The sequence below is a fragment of the Marmota flaviventris genome, chromosome 14, assembly GCF_047511675.1.
Source record: "Marmota flaviventris isolate mMarFla1 chromosome 14, mMarFla1.hap1, whole genome shotgun sequence".
In the NCBI taxonomy this organism is placed as follows: Eukaryota; Metazoa; Chordata; class Mammalia; order Rodentia; family Sciuridae; genus Marmota; species Marmota flaviventris.
The window spans coordinates 83,282,275-83,306,392 of NC_092511.1; the positions used below are offsets into that span (position 1 = coordinate 83,282,275).

The 24,118-nt window shown below is 45.5% G+C and overlaps 1 protein-coding gene across 1 annotated transcript; it reads left to right on the forward strand.

Moving 5' to 3' along the window:
- Positions 1-1,648: 1,648 nt before the first annotated feature.
- Ckap2l (cytoskeleton associated protein 2 like) lies at positions 1,649-23,726 on the forward strand. The gene is made up of 9 exons (XM_071601282.1): positions 1,649-1,731; positions 3,515-3,581; positions 5,272-5,323; positions 7,353-8,554; positions 10,684-10,891; positions 17,223-17,378; positions 20,155-20,218; positions 21,551-21,737; positions 22,940-23,726. Exons 1-9 carry the CDS (start codon positions 1,689-1,691, stop codon positions 23,163-23,165), a joined length of 2,205 nt encoding a protein of 734 aa, XP_071457383.1. The 5' UTR covers positions 1,649-1,688; the 3' UTR covers positions 23,166-23,726.
- Positions 23,727-24,118: the final 392 nt, after the last annotated feature.

The following is a 24,118-nucleotide window of genomic DNA, read 5'->3' on the forward strand; positions in this document are numbered from 1 at the left end:
AGCAACCCAACAAGCAGGAGTCCAGATGTGACTGTCCCCCCGTCCACCACCTCCCCAGAACCTAAGCAGTTTCCCTGACACTCAAGAACATTCCCCAGAGCAGCTGAATGAGAAGCACACTTCAAAGGAAAAACCCCCAGACTGAAACAAGAGGAATGAGGTGCACCTGGGACTCGGGACAACTGGGCCTGCTTGCCCTCTGCCCTCCAGCTGGTGTGGCCAAATCAAAAACATCCATTAAAAAAAGAGCCACCCTGAGAAGAGTATGGCCATCCTCCAAAACCGAAAACTAGAATTAGCACATGACCTGACACTACCACCTCTTGGTGTGCACCCCAAAGGACTGAAAGGAAAGCCTGCAGTGGGCAAGTGGACAACCACTTCAAGCCAGCGTTAGTCACAATAGCCACAGGGTGGAAGCAACACTCTGGACCATCTGGGATGGGCAGATAAGCAAAATGCCCCAGGTGCATTCAATGGAATGTTATTAAGCCTTAGAAGGGAAATTCTAACACGTGTCACAAGAAGGATGAGCCTTGAAGACACTATGCTGAGTGAAAGCATCCAGTGATACCACTCACTCCAGGGACCTAGACTAGTTAAATCAGACGGCAGGTAGAAGTGTCACCAAGGACCGCCAGGAGGCAGGAGTGGGGAGTTGGTGCTTTCTGGGCAGCGAGGGTCAAGTTGGAAAGAAGAGCGCTCTGGGACAGGGGGGTCTGCTGCTCACCAGTGTGGATGTGCTTAATGCCACTGAACTGTGGTCTTCCAGATATGTAACGCTTGCAACTGGTTTAAAAGGTAAAATTTGCAATCCCCAGCACCCCCACCCCACACAAAGGTAAAATTTGCCATGTCTTACCATAACCAAAAATAGAATTTAAAAGGAGCTACCCTTCCCCCAAGAAAGGGTTACAATTTTTTTTTTCTCCTACAGATTCCGTTGGAGTGGTGTATTCTTGGTTATCAAAAGAATTCACGCACTCCGGATTGCGGACAGGTGATTGTCCGCGAGGTGAGGGAACGCGCCACCGCGCTCAGATTTCGGTCTCATACACTGGGAGGCTGCGCACACGCAGGACCTAGGACGCCCAACTGAGCTGCTTGCGACTGGATGCCTTTGTCCTTGCTGTCACCTGCAATGCACATACGAACCTTTTTTAAACTAAAAGCTCCGTTTTAAAACGGAGCGGGAGGCAGCCTGCAGCACCAAGACTTAAGAGCCTGAGACCCATCGCCAGACGGTAGTGACAGGTGCTGGTGGCAGGCGCCTGGCTCGCCCCGGTTTTGCTTTTTATTTCTGCATGGCTCCTGTAAACCGCGGATCTGAGAGAAGGGACTCATGCAGTAGCCCAGCAGCGGGGACTGCTCAGCCGTTTGGGATCCAGGTTTGCAGCGCTACCGACCTACAAGGGCCCGGGGCTAGCCCAAGCCCGAGCGCCCCGGCACACCTCAAAGCCCCGCCTCGAGCGTGCCTCAGACTCGCGACGCACGTTCCTCCAATCACAGGGCCCCGGGGAACTAGATCCAGGGCCAATCGCAAAGAGTCTGCTTCCTAGCGTCCCGCCCTCCCCTTCTTCCGATTGGTGAGTTTTAAACCCGCGGAAGCCAATGGGAGCGCGCGGAAGGCGGAGCGGCGGCCCTGGCTCCGGGCGCGGCTTTTGAAGGAAAACTGTCACCGAGAAGTCATGGTGAGACCGGGGCTTTCCGCTGCCGCCGCCGCCGCAGCGGGTGAGTAGGACGGCGAACCCCCGGTTCCTGCGAGCGTTAGGACACGGGCGGGGAGGAAGGGGGACAGCGAGTGAGCCCCTCGCCGGCCAGCCTCAGTCTCCGAGCCAGGCGACATCTCACCTGCAAGCCCGCAGCAGCCCTCAAAATGGTGTCACTGCCACCACGTTCGGGATAAAGCCACCGAGGCCCACGCGCGGGCTCAGCACGGGTGGGAAGCAGCGCGCTGGGTCCTGCCGTCTGGGCCCCAGACGCAGCCGGGCGCAGTCCTCTGCGCTCCGCCAGGACCTGATCGTGGCCAAGGGGCGGGTCCCACCTGCCTCCGGGACTTGGGCCCAGGGAAGGGCTCTGCACTAAATCTGCCCTGAGGGCCAGGGATCCCGCGGTCCCTGACCTCTTCCTCGTGCCTGGAGCCTTTCCTGCCCACCCCCACCCCCACCCCGCGTATGCCTGCAGGGTCCCGGTGGTTTTCCCAGCCATCCCTGTTGATGACTGCCAGGTTCTGGTCACTGCCCTAGGTGCTTTACACCACAACCCGCTTGTTGGGCTTCTCTGTGCCCAGATCTCTGGGACTCCAACCCCGATGTGTCACATTCTGTAGCTCCTGCCCTCTACACTGCCTGGCGCGGACCTCAGTGCTGTGTTTTCTCACAGCTGTCTGATGAGTCCGCATCCAAGTTGGACAGCAAGAGCAGGGCAAATCAGTTTAGATGAGGTTAAGAATAGTTTTGTACCCCTGTGCTCCCACCCCCTTTTTTTAAAGCAGTAATTTTTGTCTTTTCCAACCATCTATTCTCTCTCTATTCCCCACCTCTGGTGAGGTCGGGGCCTTCCGCTTTCTTGGAACTTTTCATATGGCACCAAAATTTTCCCTTATATTTTAATTATTGTTTTTTGTTTTATCTCTATTACTAGATTGGAACTTCTTGAGGGCAGAAATACTGGTTGAGTCTCCCTTATCTGAAATGCGTGGGACCAGAAGTGTTCAGATGTTTCTCACATTTTGGAACACTTTGCATGTATAATGAGATTATCTTGAATGTGTGATCCAAATCTAACCATGAAATTCATTTACATTTCCTTACACTTGATACACATAGTGCAAGGTGCTTTTATGTAATAGTTTTAACTAAAAGCAGTCATATGAGGTCAGGTATGGAATTTTCTACATTTTGGATTTCAGAGTTTCAGATTAGGGATGTTCAGTCTATATGGACTTTTCATCCCCTCACCATCCCCTGCTTAGAAACTTACTCCGTAGATGTTTTCCATAAGCTCCCCAACCTTGCCTGTTTCTTCTGTAGTCCCACAGGAAACCATGTAAGGGGGTTGTTGATAAAAATCATTGTCTCTATTAGGAAAAAAATAAGACCAAGGCTAGCTCACCAGCTCATGTGGGCCAATAATAGAATTTCTTCATGTAAAGCATAGTGTGTTGTTAACTGAGAACAGTGGATGTGATCAAGCACTCTGGGCTCTAATAAACATATTTTCAAATCCTGGCTTTGCTACAGACTAACTGGATAACTAAGCCTGTCATTTACTTTCTGGATTTCCAACTGCAAATATCTCACAGGATTGTTGTGTGGATTAAAAGAAGTAAAGAGCTTAGTATAGGCCTGGCATTTTAATAATATTATGGATGTTCTTATAGCTTGAAGGCAAACCTGTAGGACTGGGGATTTTGTAACATGTTGCAAACAAAAAAAAGTGTCATCTTTTAGAATATAAATGAACTGGTGAAAATCTCAAACTAAAGATCTGTTGTTGCTCACCTGTTTTGCAGAAGAGCGGCAAAGAAAGCTCCAGGAGTATTTAGCAGCCAAGGGAAAACTGAAGGATCAAAACACCAAGTGAGTTTGTCTACCCACAATTATGCCAGTTTTGTTGCCCTCAGTGCGAATAGTAATTTAAAGCTTTTTCAAAACATAGCCATTTGCTTGTACCTTATTCAACCCACATTAGTATCCGATGATAACTGAAAAAGAACTTCTCAGGCCAGACATGACCAAAACCCCTGGGAAGTTTCTAGTATGCTGGCAAAGACTTAAGCATTGTTATTGTAACAGCCCCCAAAGGAAGGGGGAAAGGGTCACAGCATTGCACACCATGCCGGAAGCATTTCTTGTCCCTTCTTAGTCCTGGGAAAACTGATCCTCGAGATGGCAATCCTTGGTGGAGGAGGTGCACTGTCCTGGTTCTGGCGTTCTTGCTACAGCGGGGGAGCCGGTTATATGTCCCCAATAGTGGCCTGCTGGCATCCTCCCGCCTGAGGGTGCTCTTTGACCATTCTCTTAGCACTTGCTTTTGGGGTGGAAAGAACATAACTGCTTCCCTAATACCTTTTGTCAGCACCTTACCATTTCCATGGTGTTATTTATCCCTCCTGTTTGGCATAGATGTATTTTCTTCCCACTCAGTTTTTGTCTGAAAATTAGATTTTACAAACTTTACTTTCACCCTATGTTTTATCTTGGGTTTTTACAACTCTATTTTCTTTATTAAGTGAACCAAAATCATTTACTCCAAAATATATACTTATTGGGTGTCAGTCACTCTCACTGTGAGAGACATGGTACTTAATGATACAGAGGTCTCTGCCCGCCAGGGCTTATGTTACAGATGATAGAAGCCTCTGTTAGTTTAGCAATTCTTTTGGTTCATGTAGACTGAATCTTTCTGAACTTTGCCCTGATCTCCTTTTTTTTCATTTTTATTTTACTAGCTAGATTTCATGTTATGCCCCTACTTTTTAAATTATATTCATGCCTCAGTATCCACCTGAAATTGGTTCCAGGATTCCCCCACAGGTACCAAATCTGTGGATACTCAAGTTCCTTTATAAAATGATGTAGTATTCCATGTAACCTATGTTTATCCTTCAGTGTACTTTATATCATCTCCAGATTACTTGTAATACCTAATACAAAATAAATGCTCTGTAAATAGTTAGAGTATACTGTTTAAGGAATGCTAACAAGGGGGGAAAGTCTGTACATGTTCACTACAGATGCAGTGTTTTTAGTGGTTTTTTTTTTTTTTTTTCCCTAAATATTTTTGGCCCAAGGTTGGTTAAAACCACAGATGTAGAACCCAGAGATATGAAGAGTCAACTATAAATTATTTTCCCCCTGGAAATTCACTACTTGGAGATACGTATAACAAGGAAGTTTGTTACGGAAGCAATTCTCTTATCTTCAGCTTCCGCCGTGTTGCATTATTCAAGGAACCATGTTTGAATTAATAAGACTGCACAAAAATGAAGAGAACACATATATTTCATTAATACTATTAGAATGCTACATTTAAGCATAGAATATCTCTGAAAGGGTCACAGAAAATGGGTAAGAGCAATTGGGGTCTTCCAGGAGGAGAACAGAGGAAAGAAAGGGACAGTAAGAAGACTTATTATAATTTTTGAATTACTTTACCACACACAGAAGTTATAATAATTTAAAATTCTAATCATAATTTTAATCACTGTGCTTTCAAGGTTTGCTGATCCTCCTGTACTCAGGATTAATTGTGTTTTACCTTTCATAGGCCTTATCTGAAAGCCAAGAATAATTGCCTGAAACCTCCACCTTCTAAACCTGTAAGTAGAAGTTAGTCTTTTAAAAGAAATATCCAGGTGCTGGGATGGTGGCTCAGTGGTAAAGCCCTTGCCTAGAATGTGTGAGGCCCTGGGTTTGATCCTTAGCACAACATAAAAATAAATATTAAAGTAATGTGTCCATCTACAATTTTTTTAAAAATCCACTTTGAAAGTCACCAATAATAAAAATGATAGATGATACCAACAAAAAAACACGGTTTTCAAATATATTATTCATAAATATGAGTAGTTTGATTTAATAAGAAAAACATTTTTTGAAAAAAAAAAACTGGTTCACAAATATTTGTGGCAACATTATTCATAACACCTCTAAAGTGGAAATGACCCAAATGTCCATCAGTTAATGAAGGGGTAACTGAAATACGCACAGCCGTACTTGCAGTGTCACTTGGCTGTGAAAGTGCGATGAAATGCCCGTGTGAGGGTGCTATGTGGGAACCTCTGAGCTTTGTGCTCAGTTTTATTAAGTTATAAAAAGTGACAGCACTGGCACATGCTGTAACATGTCAGTTTTGGGGAACATTCTGGTAAGTGAAAGGAGCCAGGCACCACATGCCTTGTGTTGCATGATCCCATTTATGCAGCATGTTCAGAAGGCACGGCATAGAGAGCAGACCTGGTGCTGAGGGCAGTGGAGAGCGGGCAGTGGGTCGGGGCTACGGACAAGCTCCCAGTTTCTTTCTGGGGCAATGAAAATGTTCTGTTATTTGGCAGTAGTGATCACTGTACAACTCTGTAAATATGCTAAAACACACCAAATTGTATGGTTTAAGTGGTGAATAACATAGTGTGGAAGCTTTCATACCCACATCCCCACTTTTTTCTTAAGTGGTGATATAGAAATCTGAGGCAGGTGTCAATGCTGGGGCCCAAGGCATAACGTGTGGGTACACCCCATCCCTCCGCCTCCCCCATCCCACTCACAGCAACACCACATGCCAGTACCGTTTCAGGGCAGGTAGCTCTTTGCCCTTAATGACAAGCCATCTGGTTACAGACCTCCTTCACACACTCCCCCAGGTTACATAGCAATTCCTCACAGTATTGAAAGTCAAAAACAAGAGAGCCGTAGGTCGCTCTAACACTTGCAGATCTTCTCCTGGAGATGTCCGTGCTTAAGTGTGCCAGGGTCACCTTTTTGAGCAATTGCTTTCACTGGCTTCTACCTTTTTTTACCTTCTTCAGAGTTTATTGTGGTGGTGGTGGTGGTGGTGGTGGGGATTGAAACCAGGGCCTTGTACATGTGAGGCAAGCACTCTACCAACTGAGCTATATCCCCAGCCCCTTTTATTTACCTTCTTAATTCCAAACTCCCCTCCCTAGCTTTCAGTTTTCTTTAACCTGGTTCTTTCTTTCTCATCCAAAATTAAATCTCATGACTAAAACATCTGCTTATTAGTAACAGGGGGTCTGACCTTAAAGTCCTGGCTGACTGACTCCTTCCAGGATACTGGATGCTTGTTGAGAGCTGTTCAAATACAACTCAGGCTTCCCAGCCTGTCATCTGCCACCTGTCTGGCTTCTCGTCACTGGTCTCCGGCAAGATAGAGGGTTTTACCTGAAACTGTGCCATTAATGAAAGCAGGGGGTTTAGCTAAGCTATACAAAGTGCAAGGAGGAATCTGTTGAGAGGCCCTGTATGTAACAGGTCTTCAGGATGTCTTCCCAAGGTCTATGGGAAGACCGGGCGTTGAAATGTAACAAGCATTCAGCAAGCACTGTTTGCTTTAGGAAAAGTCATTGTTGAAACAGCAGTTTTTGTGTATTCACAAAAATTCAAGCTAAAAGAATTCTGATACACTTCTGATAGGAGCTCAAGTTATAAAATCTATTAATGAGGTGAGCCTTTCCCAGGATTCAACTTTCTTAAATTAAATTCTAAATAAAACAACTAATTTTTTCTAGCACATGTTTTAAACAGTTATTTTTTCATTGTTTTAAAAACAGTGAGCTAGTATGAATTTTTTACATGTCTGTTTCTTTGTGTTTTCGGACTGCTGGACCCCAGAGGCATGTTACCCAGCATGCCGTTCTGCCTGGCAAAGCCACGAGACCCATTAGCACTAAACTCCAGCCTAGATCAGCCAACATCAGAGAGTCCCAGAAGCCAAAGCTGGAGCCACCAAATCTTCAGGGAAAAAGACTGACCTCAAAATGTCCTGCTTCTAACCCAAACTGGGAACTTTCCAGCAAGAATCACCAGCAGCATAAAGCTGGGCCATCTGCTGCAGAAGAGCTGTCGAGAAAACCCACCAGGTCACCTGACACACAAGAGCAGCAAGAAGTGGGTCAAGGAAATGCTCCATGTGCAGACCGTGTGGATGGCACCCATGTTGAAAATGAACCTGAGGGTGGCTTTTTAAAAGAGATGAACAAAGAGAACTTGCCACACACCTTATTGGTACCTGAGAAGAAGCCAGACCCCGAACTGTGTTCCATGAGTAAGCCAAAGACCAACTCTCATGATCAAACCAAGAGCAGTTTGGCTCCTAAGCAAGCCCTGGGAAGAAGTTTGGGGAATCATGCGGTTCTGAAAGACAGGGTTAATAAGCAGTTTGTTAGAAAAAAACACATCAATACTGTACCACTGAAGTCACAGCAGCTCTCTAGGGGAGCAAATCTTGCAAGACCAGGAGAAAAACCCTTGAGGACAGTTTCTTCTCACTTTGTGCAGACCCTTAGTCAGACTCAAGCATCAAAGAAGCCAGTGGTCAAGGACATAAAGAGTGTAAAGGCTGAAAGGGCTAAATACATACGGTCATACTCTGTTACTGAACAGGAAGCAAGACATACCAAACCCAGGGCATACCCCGGCTTACACCAGGGAGAACTTCAACACAGACCTGCAAGCACCAAGCAAGACTGGAAGTCCACACAACCTTGTTCTAGACCTCAGGCACCTTGTGGACTGCACAAAACAAGAGCTGTAAGCCAGAAGCCCCACCTGATAACTGGCAGGCTTAATTCAGTTGTTCCAAGCACTCCCAACATAAGAGCAAATGGAACCAATGAAAATAAGTACAAAAACTTTGAACAGAAAGCACGGACTGTGGACTCCAAGTTGAAGAAGGCTTTTCCCCAGAGCCATTTTCTGAACAAGACAGCTCCCAGAACTCAAGCTGGACTCACAGCCATTCGTGGGAGAGAAGTCCTAAGGGGGACCCAAACTAACCCAAACACCCAAAAGAGGGTGACAGCAGAGGACCGAAGGTATGTTGTTTTACTTCCAAAATTTTGCAGCTTAAGTGAGAAAATTAGACAATTGACCATCAAGAATACTTGGTCAGCTGGGCATGGTGGGGCATGTCTATGATTCCAGCAGCTTAGGAGGCTGATGCGGGAAGATCCCAAGTTCAAAGCCAGCCTTAGCAACTCAGTGAGACTCTGTCTGTAAATAAAATATAAAAAAGGGCTGGGGATGTGGCTCAGTGGTTAAACGCCCTTGGGTTCAATCCCCAGTACCAAAAAAAAGAATAAATAATATTTAGTCAGGAAATAGGCCATAAATAATAACTTCTAAGTAATTTGTAGCTACATCCTAAGATGATTTGGAGCAACTATAACAAATATCAAGTCTTGAAAGAACTAGTGATACATACATGTTATTGATTATTCTCTATAATTTTATACATGCTTTAAAATGTTCTTAAAATTGTTGAAACACAGAGATTGGGTAAGAAACAGTTGAAGATGTAGACTCTTCACACAGAAGCACCTGCAGGGACCAAGCAGTTTCAGGCAGCCGGGCTAGTGGGAGCTAGGGTGGCAAGTCCACACAGGCAGAGGGAAGATGGTAGCTCTTTGTTAAATAGACCCTGGTTGAGTTGGTATGGTTATCAGGGAGGCAGGAACGGCAGCGTCCACGGGTCTGAGCAGATCAGGTTTGGAGAGGGAGCTCAAGCCCAGAGGAGCAGCTATCAAGTGGAGTTCAGGGGAAAGCCAGGATCTCGAGTTGCTGGGGCTTGGCACTGACATACACGGATGCTAGAAGCTGAGCCAGAGGATTTTGTGCCTTTGTTGCCTAAGACCAGACAGTCTCAGGATGTGGCTGAACCTCCCAAGAGAGGCAATTATGTATATTGGAGCGGAAAGTGAGTAGATTCCTGGCAAGAATGAAAGGAGTGTGTAAAGTTAGAAGAGGCTCTCACAGGTAGCAGGAGGGTGAAAGCAGGATTTGGTCTTGGGAGACCAGAAGACTCTTTGCCTTCCTGCAAAGACAGAAAATAACACACTTTAGATAGAAGTGTCAGGGGAGGTACTTTCAGTGGTGACATCTGAGCTGAGACCTAAGGCTGGTGACAGGCAAGCTTTCTGAGCAGAAAGCTCAGAAAAGCAAAGATTCTGAGCCAACCAAGGTGCGAGTCAGGGTCCCTGCCCTCAAGCTGCTAGTGCAGATCAGAAAACAGGGACGCAGTCATAAGATTGCATGTGGCATGTTGAATACTTAATCACAAAAGGACCAGAGACTGTGGAAAGTGGGTGAGTCACTCATTGTCTCCCCAAGGGCCTGCAGCGGACTAGGCGCCAGGAGAGCGGAGAGCACCTGACTTTGCCCCTAGGGATTCAGCCTCTATCGCTGAGTCCATGGTCAGTGTGAAGGCATAAGGATCAGCTATGCAGTGGGTTTTACAAAAGGGCTGCAGAGAGAGACCTGGGCTGAAAGGTACATTTGCAAATCACAAATACATGGTCATAATTTAAAGAAGCTAGAGACCCTCCATCTAAACACTAGAGTCTACATATGTTGGCACATCCCCAAAAGTACCATATCACCTGCTTAGAAGCAGGAGGGTAGAATGTGAACAGTGGAGGAGAGCGAGGGTTAGGACTCAATGACATCAGAGAACAGCTGCATATAAAGAGTCCTGAAATCACATATCTAGTTCATAAAAGAAAGGGAACTCCGTAGTCAGGAGGGGGCTGAGGACCTGAGGGAAGTGGGGCACTTTGAGCACCAAGACCCTGTTGAGGTGCAATTGTTGGTTTGGTCTGGGTTGAGTGACAGCTTAGTGGGGAGAAATGGAGTGCAGAGTCAGGCTCTCAGCTGGAGGGTGTCTCAGGAAAGCATGCATCTGAGTTGGTGTGTAGGTAAATGGAAACCTTAGAGAGCAACAATGAGAAGAATCTTAGCATTGAAGACTAAATCCTCATCATCCTGTCATCTGCCTTCTGCTGGCTGGGAGCAGCCAGGTGCTGCCAGTGCTGGGTGTAAACTGTCCCTGACTCCATTCTTCTGACTTTGTAGTTGAAGGCATAGACAAACCTGATCATATACTCTAGAAGCTAGATGACATTTTGTTTAAATGAAATCATCTCTGTCCCCTTCAATTGCGTAACAGGAAACAACTGGAAGAATGGCAGAAATCTAAGGGGAAAATCTATAAGCGGCCTCCTATGGAACTTAAAACAAAAAGAAAAGTAATAGAAGAAATGAATATTTCATTCTGGAAGAACATTGAAAAAGAAGAAGAAGAAAAGAAAGCCCAGTTGGAGCTGTCCAGGAAAATCAACAGCACTCTGACCCAATGCCTGCAGCTCATCGAGGAGGTGAGTGAGCTCCAGATACAGCAGAGACCCCCCCTCACCCAAAAGAAACCGAGCTATTCTCTTTAATACTGAATAGTAATCCTAGTGGTAGTAACAACAATGAAGAGCACTTAAATGGTGGCTCTTGTGTGCCTGGCTCTTGTAAAGCACTTTCCTTATCTTATCTCATAGGATCACCATAAAGACTATTATGATGCCCACTTTGCAAATGACACTGAGGCACAGGAAAGTTAGGATACTAACCCATAACCCAAGCAGCATGGCCCCGGAAGGATCCAAAGGAGTTTCAACTCTGCCTTCTCCAGGTATCAAGGTCCAACAGTAAACATTTAATATTTGGACATGCAGCTGAATCAAAGGGGCCAGTTGTGACTGGAGTGTCCTAAACACCCTTGGTAGCTAGAAATGGCATCTGCATGTGTCTTGGGTTCTACAGAGAAGGGTAAAGTAGGTGGTAGGCAAAGGGTATGAGCCTAGGAGGTTCCCTGAAGGGAAGATGTTAATGAAAAATGACAGGGACTGGGGCTGTGGCTCAGTGGCAGAGGCCCCGGGTTCCATCCCTGGTACCGAGGGTAAGAACATGAATGATGACGAGGCTGACTTGTAAACAAAGGTCCCTACCAAAGCAAAGGGACTCTGTCCATTGGTTGGTAATATTGTTACAGGGAGAGGGCTCAGAAAACACTCTAAGACCAAATTTGAAACAAATTAGAGAGTTTTATTACCTGACCAGGGAGCTTCTATCATGCCCAAATGGCCTTCTGACAGAAGTGCACCAGGCTGTCTGTGGTTCCAGTATTTAAGGAAGAAAATCACATCCTATGGAATCTGCAAATTGCAAACAAGCAGGGTGCAAGGGCTGAGACAATCAGTTAGCAGAGCAGAGTCAGACAGCACATCCTGGGTCCAAGTACATTTGCAGGGTACAAAGTGCAGAAAAATAATATTTTTACATTTGAAGAAACTTATGTAACAATTTTCACATAGGAACCATAAAGATGGAGTCATTATGGCTGTACCTGCTTATGCTCGACTACAATTATTCCTATTTCTTATACTTAACAATTGTCCTACTGGCTTATACTTATTTGTAATTTAACTTATATTTTATTACCTGTACTATTTCATTAGTCTGTATTTTCTTATCTGTAACCTATTTCTTATTGATTAACTCATATCAGCATTTGTAACAGACCATAACAATGTTGGGCATTAATAAAAAAGGAAACCTTAAGGTTAGTGTTCTCACAGCACCAGTTCAGCGTTAGCTATTGCTCTTTGTGGAATTAAACTTCAGTTCTTTTTTGTTGTTGTTGTTTTGCTTTTCCTTTCAATATATTTTTTAAAAAATGAGTACATTATTATAATCATTTCAAACAATACTCAGACAAATGACCAGGCCTCCCTGTCACTCTTACACTTGGCAAGCTGCTCCCTGAGCCACCCCACTCCAGTCACCTGTCTGGGCAGCTGTGTGGGTGTGCTTGGTACGGGCGGAGAAACGAAGCTCTGGTTTCTGCAAGTTGCAGTTGCTTTATTTGATATTTTTGTCTTTGTTCTTCGGTCACCTTTCTTTTTCCTAGTCTTAGTATTAGGCTGACTTTGTTAGATGAGTTGGGCTTTTCCCTTTCTCTCTATGAAAATAGTCTGTACAGGGCTGGAGCGACGGAGTGCTTTCTAGCACATGTGAAGCACTGCGTTCAATTCTTAGCATCACATAAAAATAATTAAAATACAGGTATTGTGTCCATCTACAACTAAAAAAAATTTTAAGAAGAAACAGTTTGTACCTGAGATTTCCTTTGAACTTGCCACAGCATCATCTGGACTGTGCTGCTTTGGGTGATAGTCTTTTTTTTTTTTTTTTTTTTAATGTCTTTACTTTTTTCTGTGGTTATTGGTCTGTTTAGGTTTTGTATTTCTTGAGCCAACTGTAGTAAATTTTGTGCCTTTTTTGAATCAGACTTGCCAAAGATTTCTCTTGATTTTTTTTTAATATTTGTTTTTTAGTTGTAGGTGGACACATTTATTTTATTTTTATGTGGTGCTGAGGATTGAACCCAGTGCCTCACGCATGCCAGGTGAGCACTCTTCCTCTGAGCCACAACCTCAGCTCCTCTGTGATAGTGTGTATTTTGAATTTTTTGATTACTCTTTCTTGTACACCAGTGTTTGCATCTATTGTATTTATTGTCCTTTTTCTGGCTTTTTAAAGTCTAGATAATTAAAGTCAGCCTTTATTATTTTCTTACAAATATGTTTAATGCTATGTATTTGCCTCTAAATTTAACTAATACTCCATCAATCAGGGTCAAGTTTCCAAAGCAGAAAACACACCAGATATCTCAATAAAAAGACGTGGGAATCGGAGATACAATATTATCAGTGCGTTCCCAGGAGCAGAACCTAAAGGAGGATCAATGTGAAAGTAGCTCAGCAGAAAGAGGTTTCCCAGGAAGGGGGCTGAGGGAGCAGGAATGGGAGGGCCACAGTGTGGAATCAGGCTAGCCTGAGGAGGGGAACCTTGGCACTATCTCACAGGAAGCTCTGGCTACAGGGAAAGCCAGGCCTCAGGGTCATCCTGATGGGGTGGAGCAGAGGCTACCCAGGGTCATCCTGATGGGGCAGAGCTGCACTATTAGTACTTGTGTGGCCATCTGTAATGGTAGTCCTGGGGGACACATACAAAAAGGCACAGGGTGGCTGTTGGAAGTAAAACACACTGTGAGCCTGGGTGCCCAGAGCCCTCAGGGCCAGAGGGGACGTGGGTGCTGCCCACAGTGATATCCTCTGCTACACACAGGGCTGGCAGCAACAGGAGCCTGAAGTGACAGTGGAGTGACTGCAGGAAGCAGCTGGCACCCACTGACTCCAGGAGAACAAGGAGGTGGAGAGTGCAGGGGAAACCAGACAAGGTGCTTTCCCTGCTCTCTCACTCAACAGTCAGCAGAGCAATTTGGGGACCGGACATTGGGATATGTCCTCACACAGCTTGCAGGTACTAGCTCTGCAGCCGACATCAGCTGGCTGGCCTCCAGTTCCCTTCTGAGGCCTTCTCCCTGCAGATAGCGACACCTCCCACAGTTGGAGAGCTCAGCACTGCAACACCGCCCACCCTGGGCTAAAGGAAGCCAGCTGAAGTCAGGGTTCTTATCACTTCTGAGTGGACTAATTTGCTAGAGCAGCTCACAGACCTCAGGGAAATACTTTATACTTCAGTATTTATACGTAAATATTTAATTCACAATCCTCCTGCCTCCACCTCCTGCGCTGCTGGGATTACAGGCATGCACCACTGCACCCAGCCCCCATGTGTATTATTCTTGATGGAATTTATTAAAATTTTCTTTGTATTCTCATCATTCTTAGTAAATGTTTTAGAGGTGTTTTAAAAGGATATATAATCTATTTGTTTACTCTATCTGTTGCTTTTTGAAAGAATTGTGCAGAAGTTTCTCTATAATTAGGATTAGTCATTGTCAATTTGTATTTCTGACAACTTTTACTTTCTATTTTTCATGACTATATTGTATGTACATAAAAGATTCATGGCTTGCTTTGATTTCTCTTCTGTCTAATGTCAATCTTGCCATACCTGCTTTTTGCTGCTAGAATTTGTCTAGTAAGTCTTTTTCCACCCCTTTATTTTTAAATCTTTCTGAGTTGATTTATTCTAGAAATGCCTCATGAATGTATACAGCTGAAATGTTTTAACCAGATCAAACACTGTGCTTTTGAAAGCATATTTAGCCCATAAACACCTGTTATGATTACTCACATGTTTAAATTTAGCCTGCCATTTTATTTTGTAATTCAATTTATATGAATCCTTTTTGTTTATTTTTCCCTCGTTTCTGTGTTCAATACGGTTTTATTTCATAAAATAATACATTGAAATCACAAAATAATGTTGTTACCCAAGTCCCAGGCCAGAATCCCAACACTGGGCTCCCCACAAATCAGGTCTGGCTACTCACCCCAGAAACCAAATGGAAAATGTAATGATGAAAAGCAGGAAAGGGACTTCAGTCAAGACAAGGGAGCAGCATTCCCAAGCCCTGTCTTCCTGACAGAGCCTTAGGTCTACCTGGAGGGAGAACTGGGGCAGGAAGAAGAGGCTGTGTAATTGAACAGTCTCATCACACTGGTCTGTTGATCATCACCTCAGTTTTGGTCACACGGAGGCCTGCTGATGTCAAGGAGGTTGCTGCTGCTCAGGGAATCTCTACTTGCTTGCAGGGTGTTTACCAGACCTGAGGTCCTGGGGCTGGGAGTGGGGTTGTAATTTGGTACCTATGAGGCTCTTGCTCCTGCTGGGGCAGGGAGCAGCCTCATCCTGGCTCAATCTACTTACAGGTCTCCCCTGTTCTCAGAAGGTGTAGAGCAATGGCTGAAGATGTCTAGGTGCTGCTGCTGGGGTCTGGACCAGGATCCTGACACAGCTGGCCTGGGCATCTGTTGAAAGTAGCTTAGGTACTGTGACCTTGGTGCCTCCAGTCTCAAGGGAGGATTCCAGCTTTAGCTGAAGGCTCCTCAGGTGGTTAGCATGCCTGCACAGAGCTGAGCAGGAATTTGACCCAGAGTTAAGTCGGTGAAGAAGACTGTTCAAGATGAAGGCAGAGTGCCAGGTTTTATCCTGCTGTTAGTTACTGGTCCTGCATCTGCAGGCCAAAATGCAGGGCCAGTGCTTTCAGCAAGAACCGCCTCTGAGCCCATGTTAGGGCCGGCATGAATTTAAGCGTGGGTGGCGAGTTTTACAGTCCACTCTTCCTGCAGTTTCATTTGTTTCAGGTGTCCCATGTGAATTCTAAACTTTACCCCTTTGTAACTTTTTGGGTCTTTTGAATAGTGAACTTGAGTCCTCATGCTTGTGAAAAATGTCTACTTTGCTCACATGCTGTAATCATAGTTTGGTTGGAAATTTTTCTAATTTCACATTGTTTTCCCTGGAAAATTTGAAAGTGCTTCTCTGTCTTCTTTCCTACATCCAGAGTTGTCAATGTATTAACGTCTTCTGTCAGTTTGAAGCAGGCGGGGGAGGTAGCTAAGCGGTGGAGCCCTCACCTGGCATGTGGGAGGCACTTTCCTAAATATGTTTTTATTTATTTTTTATTTCTTTCTGCTTAACTCTGAGAGCCTTTCAGTCTGAACAAACATTTCTTTGTTCAGGTCATGAATTTTTCTTTTGCAACTGCTTTGAGTTCATGTTCAGATTATTTCTCTCACATTTCCTCCTAGGAGTTCTCTCAGAGCCCTCGGTGTGTCCCCCAGAACTCCCAGGTCTTGCTTCACACTCTCAGCCTGTTTGTCCTGCAGCACCGAGTGCTGGGAGGGTCCGCAGTTGCTCCTCGCTCACTAATTCTGTTCCCCTGCGGTTTCCCACTGTTCCACTCTTCATACTCTAGTTTAATGGAAGCAGCATTCTCTTCTCACTTGAAAACACGACTGCAGTATCCTAAAGTTCATTGCCCTTTGCTGCCTCGGCTGTTTGCTGGTGTTTGTTCCTGTTTGTTGACTCTCTTGTCCCTGCACTCGGTCAGGGTGGCTCTCGGCTGTGTGCTCACCTTTGTGTGTCCCGCAGCTCTGGAGGAGCAGCCACGCTGCAGGGCTGAGTGCATCCTTGGTACGTGGGCTTCTGGGCATGGCCACTCCCGCCGCCTCCCGAACCCTGTCACTGCCCTGCTCTGGGCACACACCAGAAGCCCACCCCAAAGTTCCATTGTATGGAGTTAACCCCACAAATTCCCCTCACACACACATATACAGCCTGCCCTGTGCCGTCCTTCATGCTGCTGTCAAGAATAATACGGAAATTCCGGCCACTGTTCACTGCTCATTCTTAGAACTATGTAGGATTACGAATATGTAAGAAATGCTGATTGCAGGAAGGATTGGTTTGGTTTTTGCACTGCCTAAACATGTAGAACATACTCCTTCTCTTCTGCTGTGATAAAGGTTTTCTGTCCACTTCGTCTCATGTAACTTAAAATTTAATGATCAATGACAAAAATCACTGAAAATACAGTTTATTTTTTTAATGTATTTTCAGTTGTCAATGGACCTTTATTTTACTTATTTATATTGGTGCTGAGAATCAAACCCAGTGCCTCACACATGCTAAGCAAGCGCTCTGCCACTGAGCCACAGCCACAGCCCTAAAAATACATAGATCTCAATGGCTACACATGTATCCAAAGTATCGTACATACATTGTACCTCAGTTAAAAAGTTCAAGAAAATTAGAGATAAAGCCGACATCTGCATACCTTCTGTGGTATTAGGAGATGTGAGAGTAACTGTGAAAATCACCTCAGCATTTTCTGTTTTGCAGGGTGTCTTTTCTAATGAAGTATTTACCATATTGTCCAGCATTCCCGAGGCTGAAAAGTTTGCTAAATTCTGGATCTGCAAAGCAAAGCTACTGGCAAGTAAAGGCACCTTTGATGTCATCGGGCTCTACGAAGAGGCCATTAGAAACGGGGCCACGGTGAGTGTCTGTCTTGGGTGGGTGACAGCCTTCTCCTGTGATTTCTGTTTGCAACATGACAGCCGTATAATGTAGTGTTGAACTTCTAACTCACCTCACAAAGTTATAATTAGGGTATGCAGTATAGTGTGTCCTTGATGGACGCATTAAATAAAGTGTGTATTTCAGAGAATGCAGAGTCACCAATAGAATCAGTTTTCTTATCACGTGACCATGTCTCATTTAATGCTAACTGTAGAAATGAGCAGTTATGGAAACTTAATAGCACAGAAAGTTATAACATCAATATACAAGGCTTACAAAGAACTTGACCAGAAAGAACCTGAAAGTAAACTTAAATCAGCACATTCAGTGTATAGCAATAATTCAGAGCCATTTCATGAAAAAAAAAACTTTTGATTCTAAAACCTAGGAAAAGAAAAAACACTATTATTATTTTTTTTTAAGACTGCTTCTAATAACCTCATTTCTCTTGTCACTCACTGTCATTTTCCATTTCCTGCCCAGTCTGTAGTTCTTATTTCCATGCTGGTTTGGTGTTTCATATGCTCACAGTGTAAACAGTCAAGTAGTTCAGTAAGTTTCGTACAAGACTTCTGCCTCCCTCCCTTCCCGGTTCCTACCTCCCAGGACAAACTGATTATCTTTCTGTTTTTACCTGTGAAGCTTCAGAATCGTGGTTTTCAGGGTTAGGCTTGTGTACTTGTGGCTGTGTGGGACAAGGAACTGGGCACTCTTCACACACCCAGGGCTCTTTGCCGTCCTTCACACTTCCACGAGAGCAGTGTGCAAGCCTCAGGCACTTTAGCGATCACACTGTGGTGCACATGTAAGAAGTACCTGACTGTGTGCACCCTGGTTGCTTTGACTTTCAAGCACGACTTCTAGTTTTCCTAGCATTAGTTTTGCTTTTGCTTAGTTTTCAAAGTATTTATTATGTAATTAGTTTTCACACTTCTAATTTTCTAAATTCCTAAATACTTGGAAAATACTGGTTAGTCTGTTGGTCTCTTTTCTTAGCGAGCTTCTGTCTCCTCCAGGCTGGATGCATTGCTCCTCACTCCTGCCTTCACCTGCATCCACTCAGGATCCTCTTCACCGTCCCCTTATCCTGCCTGCACTGGGCAGAGCTTGTCCTGCCCGCACTGGGAGGAGGAAGGGAATCTGATGTTCCCCTCCTCCTCCCTACCCACCTCTTCTCCAGGGCTTTGCTTTCTCTCTTATGAGTGAGTTTTATTCTCTCTTGTTCTCAAAGGTCTATTCGGACCCTGCTGCAGTGGGGCTGTTTGCACATGTAAGGGCCAGGTTTCACGAGGCAGGGCAGAGTTCTGGATACTTCACCACAGGGTGGTGGCTGCATTGATTGGTCAGAGAACCTCTGTATCAGTACCTTAGGTCTTTCTGTTTAAACAGGTCAGATTCTCTAAAGAGGGCTCTTTGTTCTCCTCCCCCAGAGGTAGAAACCTTGTGCCGGTTTTGGGGAGAGTAGAGCCAGGACCCTCAACTCTCAACCTGAAAGCTCCCTTTGTCCCTTGTTCAGTGGTCAGGCACCCTGAACCTTGCGTGAAGTCCTTCAGGGACTTGGAAGCTAGATCCCCAGTTTGCTGTCAGGATGAGGTGGTGGTGCAGTCACTAACTTCTTGGAACTCAGGGGGTGCAGGGTAGACTTGAGTGGAAGCTCCATGATCCTCCTGGTCGCCCCACCCCCACCCCCACCCCCACTCCTGACCTTTCAGAGGCCTGTGGTGTGAATCGTGTTCCCAAAGCTAGCCGCTGGCCCAGGACAGACTCTTAAGGTGGTCAGGGCTCCTTCTCTTCCTTCCTTCTCCAGCTTCCAGAACCTGGTTACCACTGACTCTTTCCTATTCCTTGTATCAGTTGGCTCTTTTTAACCCCTTTGTTATCATTTTAGCAGTTTCAAAAGAGATTAGAAGTAAATGTGCATCCAGTGTACCACCCTAATCCAAATCCTGCATTCAACGAGTACCATACAACTCAGACTCCTTGCAGTGTATTCTGCATGTTTATTCCCACCTCATTAAGCTTGGTTTACTTCTATTTAGATTTTGTAAAAATGTACAGAAAGCTTACTTTCATGCTCTGTTGTAGTATTTTACTTATTATTAATTTGATACACAGTCCCATGTTCCTGTGAAAAAGTACAGTTCATTTTATGACTTTCTGCTTCGTGGAAAAATGTTTTCATTTGAAAAAAAAATTAAGGCTATCCCAGGAAGTCACTTTTCTATAAAGGTTTTTTGGTTTTTATTTTTTTATTTTTTTTAAGTATGTTGTTTTGCCAAATTTAAAAAAAAGAAAACAAAGGCTGGGGAAAGTTGCCCAAAATGCTAGCAAACACTGTCTTTGGGTGACGGGAGCAGGAGTGGGCTCACCCTTAGCTCCAGTTCTCTGGAATGAGGCGTGGGATTTCATGAGGAAGATGAGCCTCAAGCCAAGGCAGCACTAGGAATGTGCGCTGCATTTTCTCTGTCTGTGGTCAGAGTCTTCAGTTGTGTGATGCAAGCTCAGGGGAAAATAGCACTTGGTTCACAGAGAAAGTCAAGTGTGCCAGCACTTAACCAGCATTCTCTCCATTCCTTCATTTTTCTCAGGAAGTTTTAAAACAAACTTTGTAGGTGTTATCTATAGCTAGACAAAAAGACTTTAAAGGAAACATTTTGATTATAGAAAGTTTATTTGATGTTGTCTAAAGTTCCTTAGCTCATTTTTTCTGAGTATGTTTGACAGTATTCATTTATTTTCTTCTTCCTTTCAGCCAATACAAGAGTTGCGGGAAGTTGTTCTTAATATTTTACAAGAATCAGCCAGAACCACAGAAGGTACTGTTACTTCTGCATTTAAATTCATTTCCTCTAGCTGTACAATAACCATCCAGGAGCACATAGGAATAGAGCTTCGTGGCCCCCTGAAACCTCTCCCTTCTGCCTCTGCACGGCCTGCCCTTCTCAGCATCGTCATCAGCTGGTTGGTTTCTGTTTTCACAAGCAGATGCTTGCCTCATACTGAGCAAAGTTGGTTTCCACCAGAGAACCAAGATGAACTGCCCTGCTTCCTGAGGTCCCAGGTGGGGGAGACAGAGGGCAAAAGGGAGAAGGCCCTGGGTTTCAGTCATAGGGTCAGTGCTAATGAACCCACCACCGCTCAGTCATCCAAATTCATGTTATCTCTTCAAAAATGGCCATCTCAACATCTCTTCACTTAGCTGTCCATTCACAGGACCTTCTGTGCGAACCATTGTGCCAAACACAGTGAATATAATTGCTTATAATACTTGTTATGTGAATGGAAAGAAAAAGCAAGCTATATTTAGAAAACAAAGCATATCTTATTATCTCAGAAGGTAAAAAAATTTTCTTTAAGAGTGGATTTTTTTTTTTTTTTTGATGGTGCTGGGGATTGGACCCAGGGCCTTGTGCATGCGAGGCAAGCTCTCTACCAGCTGAGCCATATCCCCAGCCCTGTGAGTGGATTGAACTGGGGATCACCAAGTGGAATGACAGTGAAGTAGCCTACTACTTTAGGAAATAGAGTAAATACACTCAGTAGGAGCCCAGGAGGGACGCTGGGCAGCGTCCTCCCAAGTAGTAGAAAGAGAGAGCAGGACTCAGTGCCCCCGTTGCCTGCGACTTCTCTCCAGGCTCAGCCAGGCTCAGAATCTGCTGTCCCAGGCTGAGGGACCTCTCTGTGTTGATCGTGGTGACTGGGTATCTGAGAATTCCACTGAGACAAGACAGTTCTTGCTCACTGTCTAAGGTAACAGCCTTGTGGCAGTCCTGGGTAGGAGAGGTCAGGGGCTGAGAGAGCTAGCACCAGTGAATCGAGAAAATTGATCTGGGGTGGTGTCAGGTGGAAAAGCAGGAGCAGTCCCGAGAGAGCTCTCCTAGAGTGGCTAAGAGGTTGGAGATATATGTGGTCAGGGTTGAAAAGGTCTCGAAGACCCATCCTCAAGTGGCAGAAACCCACAGCTGTCTGGGGGGCTAGGTGTCACAGGGTATGGCTGTGGGGCTCAGCAGGAAAAACTAGTCAGAAGACCTCTTCGGATCAATCACAGCTTGTTGAACACACGGAGTCCACGAGGACCAGGGGGCATTGTCGTATATGTTAGTGTCCAGTTGCCAAGTCTCACTTTCCTCCCTGACCCTCATACACAGGTGTTAGCTCTGATGCTTTAGTTGCTGAAACTAATATCACTTCAGTGGAAGAGCTGGTCAACAAGATGGATCCTGGACAGCCCTGTCCTGCAGAAGAGAGGGACCAGGCCACAGCAGCACCCCCAATACCCCAGGCAGAACAGCATGGTCACACTGGCATCAAATTACAGATTGCCCCCATCCCAAGGTATGCCCCTGCCAGGGGGTCACAGACCCCACCACCTGGGTCACTTCACCTCCACCAGGCTGGATACCTCTGTCTCACCTGAGGTCCAGCCACCCACTGATGGAGGGTCTGTTCTTTCTCTGCACATACCATGCCCCCACCCCTGCTGAGATGCACCTTGCACAGGGGAGCGCACTGCTGGTCAGGAGGGTACAGGAATGGACTCTCCCCTTCCCGGGACAAGCCTACCTCTTCTCTCCTCTGCCCAGCATTTGGGGGTCCTTCCTACCTTCCCACCAGCCTGGTGCAATTGTGGGGAGGTGGGTGGCCCAGGGTCCAGGCAGAAGCAACTCTAGAGCCATATAAGAGGCGCTGAATAGCCCACTGAGAACCGGAGGGCAATTGAGTGGCCCCACTGGAGCCCGCCAGAGCAGTCTGCTGTTTTAACAAGTCTGTGAAGGGTCCGTGTCGGGGTGTCGACTTCACTTCCTAAAGAGAAAGCCCAGCATCACTCCTTTCCTCACAGTCTTGAGAAAATCCCAAGTAAGAGCACCAGGGCCACAGTGCTTGCCTTAGTTCCCTGGAAAGCATCACTGGGCCTCCACCCGGCCTAACCTACTCTCCTGGACACAGTCTCCCCACCGCTGCCCATTCATGGTGGATGGCAGCAGGCAGATGATCTGAAAGTCACCCGTTGCTGGTTCAGAACTCACTATGAAAACCTAAGATAATGTGATCAGTCGCTGTGAAAGGACCTCCACTCCCTGTCCTCGGGTGCTGCTCACTAGAGCACACTCACAGGAGTACGAGAAAGATGCCCGTTTGTTTCCCTTTCAGTTTGTAGTTTGGCCACCATCCTAAAAATTGTTTTTTTGAATAATTTACTATCAAAGCTAGAAAGAATCTTAAAATATATCAGACCAACCGAGTTTGGTGTTAAGCCCTTTCCTTGAAACCTGGTGACTCTTTTGAAAGTTCATGGGGTAAACAACAGCCCCTGCAGAGTGGCTCCCATCAGCCAGGCCACACTGCACCCTTAGTCCCCTAACGCCCAGTGCTCACTCCACCCAAGAGCAGGTGGCATCCAGGAGGCCCTGGAAGTCAGGAAGAGCCCCTGTAGGAGGAGAGCTGCTCTGGAAGCATCTGTTTTGTTATGGAGCAGGAAGCACAGGAGAGCAGCAGGGTTCTTTTGAAGGTTTTGACAACATCTCTTGCTCTCACAGAATAAATGGGATGCCCGAAGTACAGGACATGAAGCTCATCACTCCCGTGCGACGGTCGGCCAGGATCGAGCGCGCCATCTCCCGCTACCCAGAGATGCTGCAGGACCATGACCTGGTGGTGGCTTCTCTGGACGAGCTGCTGGACATGGAAGAAACAGAGTGCTTTATATTCCGTAAAAATGAGGCTTTGCCTGTGACGTTAGGGTTCGAGATGCTTGACTCATAATTTCTTGACTTTTTTTTAAAAAAGGTGTGTCAGAACCTCCATGAGATAAGAAATGTCCTTGTCCAGATGACCTGAAAAAAATGTATGATGGTGCAGATCATGGCCTCTCGGAGCCGGGAGTAGCACCTGCCTTACTCTCAACTTCATATCCCCCAGGGAGGTCTGGGGTGTTAGGTGCTCTGAAGCACGTGAGTTTTAACTCTATTTGCCACCATTTTGCAGCATACATAAGGTTCACAATGTTGAATGCTGGTTACTCTACAAGTGTTGAGAGCCACAGGGAGTCGGAATGACCCCTGGCATTTTGCCAGAAGTAATGGTTGAGAGGCGAGCCATTAAGATGATGCTGAATTGAAACAAGCTGTGTATTCAATTGTATATAGACCCCTGCTGTCCGCCTCGGGCGCCCGCTACATTGGAGTTTTCGTGGGGATTCCTGGGGAGTTCACGTTGGTTCGTGAGGTTCCAGTGGAGGGAGTTCCAGTTGGTGTGTGGTGTCACTGGAAGGACCGCGTGGGTGGCGTTCAGGGGAGTTCGGAAATAAAGTTTGTTCCTGCTTGAGTGGCTCGTGATTTGTGCCCAGCCAGACTGCGGCAATTGGAGGCCCGTGCGGGGAACGCCTGAGGGCAAGTGATAAGGTAAACTGCTCACTCCTGAGGACAGTGCAAGAGGATGGGTGACCATTTAAATATTCTTCTGTCGTTTTGTTTCGCTTTTGTTTTAAGTTGCCTGTCCCTGGAGATGGGTGGGACAGAAGAAAAACCGCTCACATCTGAGGAAAAACTATTTGTGTCTGAGGAACAGATAGGGAGAAAGGATGGATGGACATTTCAGGAGGATAGAATGGCAGATATAATGAATTTTTGTTCCATTTTTGTTTCATTTTGTCTTAGTGAGGGGTATCTTCGTCACGGAAATATGGAATTAAAAATTAGTAAAAAAAAAACGAAAAA